The sequence below is a fragment of the Schistocerca americana genome, chromosome 6, assembly GCF_021461395.2.
Source record: "Schistocerca americana isolate TAMUIC-IGC-003095 chromosome 6, iqSchAmer2.1, whole genome shotgun sequence".
Lineage (NCBI taxonomy): Eukaryota > Metazoa > Arthropoda > Insecta > Orthoptera > Acrididae > Schistocerca > Schistocerca americana.
This window is the reverse complement of record NC_060124.1, coordinates 409291623-409304146: the sequence shown is the minus strand read 5'-3', so window position 1 is coordinate 409304146 and position 12524 is coordinate 409291623. Positions and strand designations below refer to the sequence as shown.

Sequence of the window (12524 nt, the reverse complement as noted above, 5' to 3'; positions counted from 1 at the left end):
TAATCTAGAAGTTTAGGGGTAATTTGGAACTCGTGTACTCTATTAAGGGTTCGCATTTTTAAATATCAGAGACTGTGGAACTTGGTGACATTATTTGTTGAAGTAAATCATTAACCTCTGTTGTTCTTATGGTTCTCTGCAGCACATTCTCTAGCAGTGGTCATGAAGGATTCCAGTATCAAATGCTGTCAATAGTAGGAATTTGGCAAATAAATAAACCAACTAATTGAATACAACTTTATACTTGAGAATGTAATATCACAAAGTAAGAAAACAATATATATCAGCAATGCTAAAATACAATGGTCAATAAATGGTGAAATGCAATGAAATGAAATGAAGACTGCACTTAATTCTCTTTCCAACCAGTCAAGTAACACTGATTACAATTTCCTACACCACTAAATTCCATCTTTTAATTATACTATTTACAATTTTTAGGACTCTAAAATAATGGTGAAATGGTCACCAAAAGATGAATGTCAATAATTATGTATATCACAAAGTGACAATAATGTTCCATTTCAAAAGTGCACCGCCAAATGAAAATGTCTCTAGTCCACTTATTAACAAGGCTCCTTTGAAAACTAATGCTTCTTCAATGTCTTTGAAATAGATGTCCTGAAAATAAACAGATTTACGAGAATGTGAATGTAGGAAGCCAATACTTATTGCATCATTAAAAAAGTATCAATAAACTTACGCCTGTTTGCTTCCACTGAGGACAACAAATGCTGACTGAGTTTCTTTCTGCTTCTGTTGAAGTAAACTCAGTGTTCCTAATGGTGTGTCTGTTGAGCTCATTTGTTTCATCAACTGTAAAATAGAACACGTAGTATAAATTAAAGCAATTAGGAGAAAACCTTAACACTAGTATTTACTTTTTTCTAGTTGTGCGGGAAAGGTTCAATCTGCAGCTTTCCACAAAAAAAAAAATCTCCACTTACTATTTGTCATCAACTAGAAAGAGAATTCTCAACTTAGGCTACAAATAATTTTTAAAGTTAGAAAATACTATCCATAAACTGTGGTTCATTGAATTAATATTATGAAGTCATTTACAGGGAGGAAAGAAGCTTAGGAGTTTAATATCCTGATGGGGATTTGAAGATCGCTTCCCTCCAAATAGTAGGGTTGAAACTTAAATAGTGGCAACTATTTATTCACAACTGACACAAAAGAGTTACATGTTTGCACCTGTTACAGTTCTTCAAAGTAGTCACCAGCATCGTGTAGAACCCATTACCAGCGATGTGGAAGGCATAGTATACCGTTAGCGGAGTCTGTTCTGTTGATGGTGCGAATGGAGTGGCTATAGTTATGGTGATTCTCATATACAATTGTGATGGTGTTATCCAAACGCATTACGTTCCTCCACGGCACACCATCAATGCACAGTATTATTGTTTGTTTTTGGAGCATCACCTGCGACCAGCTTTGTGAAAGAAGTGGTGACACTTTCTGTGTAACCCACTCATCATTTTGCACGACAATGTGCGGGCGCATACAGCGCAAGCTGTGGCTGTGGCTGCTCTGTTCGGTCGATGGGACTGGGAAGTACTGTACCATCCACCATACTCTCAGGACTTAAGTCCTTGTGACTTTGATTTGATTCGATTCCGAAGATGAAGGAACCACTTCATGGCATTCGCTTCAGAATGGTTACAGAGATTCGACACGCAGTAGACCGCTCCATTTACACTATCAACAGAACAGGCTCTGCTAACTGTATACTATGCCTTCCACATCTTTGGCAACTGGTTCTACACAAAGCTGGTGACTAATTTGAAGGACAGTAACAGGTGCAAACATGTAACACTTTTGTATCGGTTGTGAATAAATAGTTGCCACTATTTAAGTTTCAACCCTCGAATTAATGAATATTAGGAGTTTCTGTATCTCTCTGAAAATATTAGGGGCTAAGAAAAGGTTTACATTGGACAAAAATGGTAAGGAAACGGCAGTCAAATTGTCAAGGAACTTTCACAGAATTTGTCTAATTCCAACTGCAAGTCAAGTCTCTCAATCTTTGTGTCATCTTGCTTGGTAGGCCAGTTACAGATAAGATCAATTTTGAAATATCTATTTTACAGTGAAAGATGCTTTTACAAAGAAATAAATAACTAATTAGAAAAGGTACAAAATCGTGTCAATCATTTATAGTCATTTCAAAGCATTTGGTACATCTCTCCATGCAATAACAATTCTGTACATTAAATCCAACAATGTAGGAAAAGACAGAGTACTACCTAACGTAAAGATAACATGTTAAGTTGCAGACAGGCACAATTAAGAGACACTTATACATAAGCTTTCAGCCACAGCCTTTGTAGGAAAAAGAGCAATACACACCATTCATTCACACAAGCAAGCACATCTCATGCACATATGGCTGCCAACTCCAGTGGCTTGGGGCATATGGTGGAATGGTTTTGCATATGCAGTTGCATTACTAATAAGAGTGACATTTTTCATGAAAGAAAATCAGGATAAGAACAGTCCTTCAAGAAAGGAGAAGAACAATCAATTTCAGATTTGATGTATATTAATCTTCCTCTTCAAATACGGCCATAGAAAGTCTTGGTAAAATGTAAATAATGTAGGAACAAAGGTTAACAACTCAACAAACAGCAGAGGAACTGAGTTGTTGATGGGCACACAAACAAGACTGACTGTTATGGCATAACATGTCAATGTTATGGGATAACATGTACCACTTCTAACTACTCAGGCCGACAGAAGATGTTCATGGAAACTGAGAACGTTGTTAAGGGTTTTGCTAAGCGTGGAACATCCCACTGTATACGTTCTGGTTTGCCATAAGTGCATATGGTGTGTAAAAGGTGTCAGCTCAGAACATTGACACATCAACAAGGTGTGATGGGGAGTGTGCACACCCACTTGCTGTGGAGGTCGCTTACACTCTGGCCTCATGGCTTGCCAGTGCCTTGGAAGTCATGAAACAAATGACCTAAGCAATAATGTCAGTGCCACAACATCTGAAGAATATAAGTAATCTGCCATTTTGTAATGTCAAATTAGTACATAAGTTACAACATGCTGAACTGCCAGTTAAGAGAGATCTGTTTAATCCTCAATTGTAAATGATGTTGTACAGCAGAAACAGTATGCTTAAAATACAGAAGAGTTACCACAAAAGTGACAACATCTTTTTATGTGTTTGGATAGCTTGTAGCTCTGGCACCTGCCCAATGCAAAAGGTAAGAAACTCTTACGACAAGGTTTAGTGGTACAGCATAGCAGGTCTACTATCTGAATAACTTCAGGAATGGCAACCGCAAGATATTTGTAAGGTAAAAATTGGCATACATCACACCCATGTGACAGATAGTGCATGGAGTGGAAAATGTCATTCCCAAACCCCACTTCACTGTCTCCGACTCAACACCTCTACTATTTGATGAGTTGTTACCTAATTTGTTTACAATCTTCCTCTATTTGTTTATGTGCTGAAGATAACTATCACATCTTCCCGCATCAACAGAGTCAGCTATTTGTTCTAGCTGCATGTGCTCTTACATCCATGAGTGGTATTCAAGAAAACTAGCCACTGATTCTTAGGAACACAGGATTGACATTTAGTCGTGAAACTGGTACTTAATGTTTCACCTAAAATATAGAAGAATTTTATATAGTTTCAATCAAAAATTTAGTTGTTGTGGCATCACCAAGTGCAATGTTTACCTTTCACACACATTGGATTGACGGATGAACTAAACTCATTTGGCTGTGTTTTAACTTTAAATCCTAAAGATGTGCATGTCATTTTCTTCACTCGATTGTTTTTGTGTGTTTTGAGTTCATAGGTTGTGAGAGCAGTTTTTTGGCTAAAGGTAGTTGCATTTCTCATAATTATGGGATAGCAGAGTGGACTGCCCCAACACACCACCCACACACGTCAAGACTTGAGAATTGTGCCAAAGATACATGAACCACAATCGTGCTTGAAATGTTGAAGGTTGTTTCACTCTGCATCAACAGCTGTGCTCTATTACTCTATGAAACCTTCCTGTGTTCTGACATGTGCAAGAATACAGTGGAGTCCTGCAGTCACTGAACTGTGGAAAAAGAATGCTTTGGATTCGAAACAATTACTAATAACAGGGCAGGTTTCCTCAGGACTACTACATAAAAAACTAATGAAACAGAAATATGAGCCATATGTATTGTAAACACAAGATAATTTCACATGTCACTGTAAATTCAGGTCTGATTTGCTGAAGTAGTGAAGTTTGACTTTTACTAGACTATGATTTTCCCCAATACAGATGTTGAGCCATTATGCAACCTTTTAACAGATTAAAATGGTGGGAAAATTTTTGCTTCCCTAGTTTTATAATAGCAGTTGTGCATGCCAACGTTGTTCATAAACTTTAAAAGGTTTAAAATTTTGCATACTTCTCAGAAAGGACGATTGGCTTTATTAAACACACACATCCAGCATTTCAAGTGCAGGCATATACAGAAAATATTATTTCCATAAGAAACTGTCACCACCAGAAGAGAAGTAAAATCACACCAGAAGATACAGTGCCTGTTAGAAAAGTTGCAGGAACTACAGAGACGACTGAGAAAAGACGCGACTGTGTACCATGCAACTAGGTCATTGTGTTACCGAATCCTTCAAAAAATTTCACACCAACGTGACTTTTCACAGTAGCACAGATTATTTATAAACAGGGTATTGAGTAGTGACATTTCCTTCAAATAATGATGCCACTGCACATTCTGAAATGTGCATAAAAATGTATATAAATATAACAGTATCTTTACTATTATAATGTTGTGAACAGTGACGTTCGCACTGTGGAATACAGGTAGCACCACTGTCTGGCATGTGTGGGCCATCAGTTCAAACCCAACTAAGAGCAATTAGTTATTATTTGGTATTTATCATTTCTCATAGATTCTCAAAATTTCTTACGTTTGTATATTCTAGAATATCTGATGTTTGTATAGTAGCTTTCTCTGTGCAATTCACTTCTGTTTCATTATGGCTGTACATCACTTTTAACAACAAGCATGCTTTCAGTGCTAAGTGTTGTACTTCATGATGACCCTGCTCTTGATTTAGATTTTATTCTGGGTTATGATGTGACATCATTTGGTGGAGATGCCAGGTACTTCAAAACACCTACATCACCGTGGCTCTAATTAGACAATGTAAAAACTGTTGAGTACATGGAAAGGAACGAGGATTCAAACATCATTCCCACAATTCATATATTTAGGAGACAAATGGATTCTAAATCATCAGGAAGTCAGTTGCACAACAGGTACTCATGAGTGTTTCCAGAGGTGCTGCTCAGGGTTCGATGAAACAGTTGGAAAGGATTCAACCCAGTCACCAAATACAGAAGGTGGGATGACATGATATGTTTGCAAATGTGTACTTTTTACTTGAACAGCACAGCCCAACAGTGGTTCAATGGGGAAATGGCACAGTTCTACATACAAAATGTTTGGACCCTATACCAGAAGGTGGATATGAATATGACAGAAGCTGACAAAATCTCATACTTAATGAAACAAGTTGCAGAAAACATACACCAAGCTCTCTTCGTATGGAATGTCACAACTGAGGAATTCATCAAGTGGTGCCAGCACATTCAGGAAATGCAACAGAAAAGAGAGGAAAGTGCTATGAACTGACTTGCAAATGTGGTTCCAGTTGTGGAAGACCACTATGACCACACTTCTCTCATACACCAGACTGTAAGAGAAGAGATGCAACATTTTATGACAGCCAGAACAGTCTAAGTTCACAAGCTATATCAGTCATGAATGTTGACATAATACATCAGTAATAGGTAATACTGAAGAAGTGCATATCGCTCTTTAGTGCCAACATCTGTCACCAGTTGAATACGTCATGGCGAATGAACTCTGCCATCTCATCAAATGATGACGTGACAACCAGGCACCCGACCAAAGATTGTACAACCAATCCTTCCATCAAGGACAGTGCCCTGCAGAAGGAAAGTACTTTGTAGGACAGGGAAAACACGCCTTTATGTTTACACTGTGGATGTCCAGGACATGTTGTACATGGAAAAAAGAGAAGTTAACTATTAGATGGCCAGATGTCATCATCACAACAGTTCTATTCACCCCACTCAACTGCAGGTGATGGCTGTCAACCTGTGGGGTGTAGCCTGTCATTGTATCCTGGATGAGGTCACTCTCCAATATGCCATAGCCTTTCCCTGTTACTGTACAGAGGTACCAGCTGCTCACCTAGTCACCAAATTCAGGAAAACTAAGCTAGGTGACCATCTATAGAGCTGAGGCCACCACAGAGGAAAATTCTCCATGGACACCAATCACCAAGATGTCTGGAAACCTCAATTATGTCGTCTTGAGCAGCCAACCTATCTGCTCATAGGCTTTCTTTTCTGTAATGTCATTGCTACTGAAATGAGACCATCTTTTGTAGTATAAAATAGTGTGTGCTAACAGTTACAAATGGGAAAAATGATCAGCGACAGGAACATTTATTGCAAGGATAATTACCAATGACAGAACACAGCCCTTAAAACTGTTGTTTTACCGGAAACTAATCAATGTAATTTTAGGATGAGACATCTTGCATGCATCACAAGCAGTAACAGATTGTGGAGGATCAGGTATTCAGACTGACAAAGCTATTTCAACAAGCATACATAATAATGTTTGGTCTGCTGTTGAAGACACTAGCATCCCACCATCATCAACAAGAAGACTTCCAGTTGTTGATCTAGATGCTTAGTTAAACTGTGAAGCTTTTGTCGAATGCAAGAAGCTGCTTAAGCTCACAAAAGGGATCTACATGCTAGCATCAGAGGTGGCCATGGAGAACTGTAGATCACAAACAGTCACAACTCAGCCATAAAGGAATGTGAGTAGAGTCAGCCAAACCACTCCAAGGACACCTTAATAGCATCAACAAAGAATTGCACTCCGATACCAGTTCAGACAATGCAGGACAGGAAGTTACTATTGAACTGCCAATAAGATCTGGCCCAACCGGGTAACATTAGCGCGTGTTAGCTTTCTGTGCAAATTTTCGGATGATTTAAAATCCCGAGTGCAGAAAAGACAGACCAAACGGCCCACAGGAAAACACCATATCGACACTGGAGATCATCCAACAATTGCCGAACACTCACATGGAGTGTTGTCTGCTGAACGACAAATAATTCCAGAGGAAGTGAACAAGATACTGCAAGATGGCATCACTGAACCTTAGGGGAATCATTGGTGCTCTCCTATGGTCATTGTAAAGATAAAGGATGGCACATGGTTTTCTGCATCAACCAACGACTGAACAAATTCACAAAAAAGATGTCTTCGCATTGCTGTGCATTGATGACTTTCTTGCTGCTTGAGAGGACCAAAGTGTTTCTCAACTACGGACATGCAGAGGGATTACTGGCAAATTTAGGTCCACGAGGCTGACCATGAAAAGACGGCCTTCATAACTCCTGATGGCCCCTGAATTCAAAGTTATGCCATTTGGAGTGCGTAATTTTCCAGCCGTCTTCAAGTGTATGATGGACAATCTGCTCTGATATTTTAAATGGACAAAATTTATTTCTGATCTGGACGACACAGTCGTTTTCTCTAGCACATTTTAAGAAGATCTAAGCCACCTGACAACTGTGCTGAAGTTTGTTCACACTGTAGGCCTCTGAATCTAAATGAGTGCCTCTTTGTTGCCCAAGAAATAAAAATCCTGGGACAGCTAGTAAATGGAGATGGAGTCTGTCCCTACCCATGGAAAATTCAATCATAAAGGACTTCTGTATGAATGCACATCCGTTGCAAAAACTATTGCAGGTAAATGACAAGTTTTCCTGGAACAATGTGCAATAAAGATCTTTACTTGTACTTAGAGGTACAAACATATTCTTTAGTCCTAGCACTGTACGATGAGAATGCAACAAATTTTATTCATTTTTATTTGGCAAATCATTCACTGTCATGATGAATCACCATTCCCTATACTGGCTGACCACCTTGAAACATCCATCTGGTCCATTGCTGAGATGGGCACCAAGGCTTTATGAATGCAACATTACAGCAGTATTCGAAAGTATGGAAACACAAGAATGCACACTGCCTTTCAAGGAATCTTGTGGCAGAACACAGCAGCATGGACAAATTCTCAGTCAATCGCTGCATTAAATGGCATGGCTGTTGAACAGAGAGAAGATCTAGCATGGCTGAAAAACCACAGATACCTTGAAAAACAAGAAACAGACAAAGAGGAATTATAATTAATAAATGGAAAATTTTGAATTGATGAAAACTGCAACATTTCTGTCAAAATGACAGGCAGATCTTCAGGTAACAAACTGTTGATGTAAAGAGGCTACAATAACCATAATTAGAACTATCTCAATACAATACACCAAACCAATAAAATTCTGACTGGAATGTGAGATGTACGGACCTTTCAGTACATCATGTATTTAAAACTTCATAAGGGTAAATAATAAAAGTCTCCTATTTTTCAACAAAACATTGGAATCACAAAGTACACAACAGTCATGAGTAAAATAACCATGACCTAGCTCCAGAAACAGGAATAGCTGAATAAGATCCAGCATCCTAAACATTAAATCACCCCACAACTGACAACAAGCTTGCCAGATATACAGGAGACATCTTCTCAACTATCGACCTGCTACGCTAGTGTCATATAGACAGAATATGCAATCCCTAGCCTAGGAAGACTGCACAGTGGTACATGCACTGAAACCTACAGAACCAACACATGGTCCAAGAGCTACCAAAAAAATGCAAGAAGCAATAGCAAAATGTCGAACTAATCTGATGTAAATATGATGGTAAGCATTAGAAGATAGAGGAACTTCTGTAAAAAAAAAAAAAAAAAAAAAAAAAGTAGGTGTTAAAAGCATTTCATATACCAAGCAGATGTTAAAGTGACCTGACAATCACAAAACCAAGTCAAAAGTAAAGCCATGGAAAGATGATACAAATAGTGCCATGATAAGTGGGCATTGGCAGCCCATCCCCCAAGTATCATGTCCTGGTTCACTACATACACTTTCAAAAAGCCTTACCAGCAAATTTGGCATATGGATCATTAAGCTAGTCTTCAGTGTGCCCCAAGACTCACAGGTAAGAGTGACATCTTTGCAAACTCAGTAGGAAAAAGGACACAAAGGTTTTTCTTGGTCTGTTTGTAAGAAGTTGCTCTTGCCAAATAATCCTAGTGCAGCTGTACTTAGGGGTACCTTAAAGATCCATACAACAAATCTGCTGGTTATGCCTATTGTTAATACACTCAGTCAACCAGAACAAGTACTGAAAAAAAAATTATACATGTGGCAAAATATCTGAATCCACATTATCTGCATCCTGTCAATCATAATGTCAAAAACTGACAACACATTAACAATATACTGAATGAAATTAACATTCTGCTTGCAACCTATATTGTGTCTCTGGAAATTAAGAATATACGAGGGCTATCCACAAAGTACATTACGTTTTGGAATTAAAAATAAATAAAGTATTGGAATTTTTTTTTAATTATATACAGATGAAAGCTACACTTAAATACTACTTTTCTACATAGTTGCCATTTAAATTAAGGCACTTATTGTAGCGATGGACGAGCTTGGAAATTCCTTCGTCGTAAAATTCGGCCGCCTAAGCCTTCAAGCACGTGGTTACCTCACCTTGAAGCTGTGCGTCGTCATCAAAACGCTGCATAGCCAACCACTTCTTCATTGCTGGGAATAAGTGGAAGTCGCTCGGTGCCAGGTCGGGACTGTACGGCGGATGAAGAAACATCTCCCACTTAAAAGATTCGAGAACTTCACGAGTGGCATTTGCCGTGTGGGCCCTGGCGTTGTTGTGAATCAGCAAGATCTTTGAGCCCAACTTTCCCCTGCGCTTGTTTTGTATTGCGCTTCTGAGGTTGTGCAGAGTTTGGCAATACCTTTGAGAGTTTATTGTAGTGCCTCTTTCCTGGAAATCCACAAAAATCACACTTTTTCTGTCCCAAAAGACAGTCACTACATGGTTGAACGCGCAGGCGGCCGAATTTTACGACGAAGGAATTTCCCAGCTCGTCCATCGCTACGATAAGTACCTTCATGTAAATGGCAACTATGTAGAAAAGTAGTATTTAAGTGTGGCTTTCATCTGTATATAACAAAAAAATTCTCCAATACTTTATTTATTTTTAATTCCAAAACGTAATGTACTTTGTGGATAGCCCTCGTACATACTAATGTCCCCAAGGAATAGGTCATTAACTTGGTTGCACTGAACCTACGCAAACACGTGGCAGACCACGTGATGAAATAAGGGATATATTACAGTTAACGATGGTAGTTATTTATAATAATTATTTCAGATTTGCTGATCTGTATTACTAACAACAACATGGTGTTGTTATGGCATCACCTCTAGCGTATTGCCTGGCTAAAATTTTTATGACTCATTTTAAACATCAAACTTAGACATGGCTTCCTCAGTTCACTAATAAAATAGTAAGCCAGAACTGCTCTGTGGACCACCAGGGTACTAAGGAAGATTGTCCTCCATTTGTAGATACTCTAAAATATGCAACATGCCTGTATTCAGTTCACCATACAGAATAATTGTTGAGAGAAAGGCCCTTACCTTGATCTGCTGATTAAATTAGACGGGACCAAATTAAGAATGATATACAGGGTGAGTCCGGAGGAAAGGCAAGTGTTTTGATGGATGATACCATTAGTGATTCTGAACAAAAAACTTTATGTGGACATATGCCCTATTCTGAATGGTTTCCGACACAGAACACTTTTAATGTACATTTCTATTTATTTTCTGTATTATTCATTGTCGTTGTTTACAACGTACCACAGTAGTATAGAGGAAGTTGAAATGAATATTTTGAAAAAGGACACTTGGGGGGGTCTATCAAGTTGTAAAACTACCTCAAACTGACCACAAAAAGGACCTGAACTACAGTACAAGCGCGTAACGCAAGATTTCCGATATTGTCGCAATCACTTCAAGCAAGTTGTCGTCCTGGACAAAAAATATATAGGACCATTTTTTCTAGAAAATTTAATTTAGTTTAATTGTGTAGTGAGACACTTTTTTGTTGGTGGGTGCACATTTTGAGTTATACAAGAAAAACTTACAAAAGTGGTATTAAACGTATTCTATTTCAGAAACTATTCACAATAGAGCATATGTCAATATGAAGTTTTTTGGTCAGAGTCACTAGTACTATCACGCCTCAAAGCATGTACCTTTCCTTCTGACTCACCCTGTATATGGAAGGAATACCACTGCTGACTTGGTCATTCACAATGATTTGAATCATCTCCATTCTTGCAACATGGCACCCATCAGGTAATTACTTCGAAGTCTGCATAGTGTTTCACTTAGTCATGAATCTTTTGATAGCCAATTCAAAATCATACAGCACACTGCCTATAGCAATGGTTACAACACAGAGCTCATTAACAGAAAAATTATTACAAAAAGAATGAATAAGACTGGTAATGGGCACATTATTACCAACTATGAAATTTGGTTGGTTGGTTTGGGGGAGGGGACCAAACAGCGATGTCATCGGGCCCAATCGGATTAGGGAAAGATGGGTAAGGAAGTCCGCCATAAACTTTCAAAGGAACAATCCCAGCAATTGTCTGAAGTGATTTAGGAAAATCACAAAAAACCTAAACCAGGATGGCCAGACGTGGGTTTGAACCATCATCCTCCTGGAAGCAAGTACATTGTGCTAATCACTGCATCACCTCACTTGGTACCAACTCTGAACAATTAATTACTTTAACACTGGAATGTGAGCCAGATCATACAATATACCACAGGATCCTTTATGTTGGTAAAACAAATGAAGAAGCTGGCAAAGCACTGCATGCATAGAATGTCATACATGTTTTTTTCATTCTTACGAGTCTTGGTGCCTCCATGAGACACATGTCAAGAGCTGCCTCCTTTAATGGTACTGGCATGTAAGGGATTTCTTGCGACCTGCCCAGTAAAATATGTGGCCAGATGGGCAGATGTTGTAAGGTTAGACTTAAAGAACACCCTGAGAGGAAGAACTCTGACACAGCACTCTGTGTATGCCTACATGATGAGGGACATTCTATTGGTAATATTTCCAAAACTCTAAAAATTTTACTCAGTGAACCAGATGGGACATCTGCTTAACACTTTAGAACAGGTAAAAATGCTCAGATGCCCTAAACTATTCTTGAATTTATCCTTAATGTGGAGGTAACACTATGTTGCCATTCCATTTGAGCATACTTAAATTGGTTATACAATGCACACATCTATGAGGGGCTACATAACTAGTATGTTTACCTTCTGCCCACCTCTTTCGTGACACTGTTTGTATTATTTTTCTATGGCTTAACTTTTGATTTGTTTTGCCGTTGCATCTTGCATTGGTTTGGTGGGCCTTGGCTTGCTATTTCAGTTTTCTTGGTTACAGTGCATTATCTGCTGTGCAATCCTCC

General features: G+C 38.6%; 1 protein-coding gene across 2 annotated transcripts in view; it reads right to left on the bottom strand.

Annotated features, from left to right (window-relative positions):
- Nucleotides 1-223: 223 nt before the first annotated feature.
- The window catches only part of LOC124619865 (U4/U6.U5 tri-snRNP-associated protein 1), a 71783-nt gene continuing 59482 nt past the window's right edge, over nucleotides 224-12524 (bottom strand). The window contains exons 15-16 of one of the 2 annotated variants that reach the window (XM_047146484.1): nucleotides 704-816; nucleotides 224-621 (exon numbers count right to left, since the gene is read on the bottom strand). In XM_047146484.1, the coding sequence (XP_047002440.1) occupies nucleotides 588-621; nucleotides 704-816 (147 nt within the window). In that variant the 3' untranslated portion in view covers nucleotides 224-587. Of the gene's footprint in view, nucleotides 622-703; nucleotides 817-12524 lie in introns of those variants that run through there. The other variant, XR_006980152.1, reaches the window with a different exon arrangement.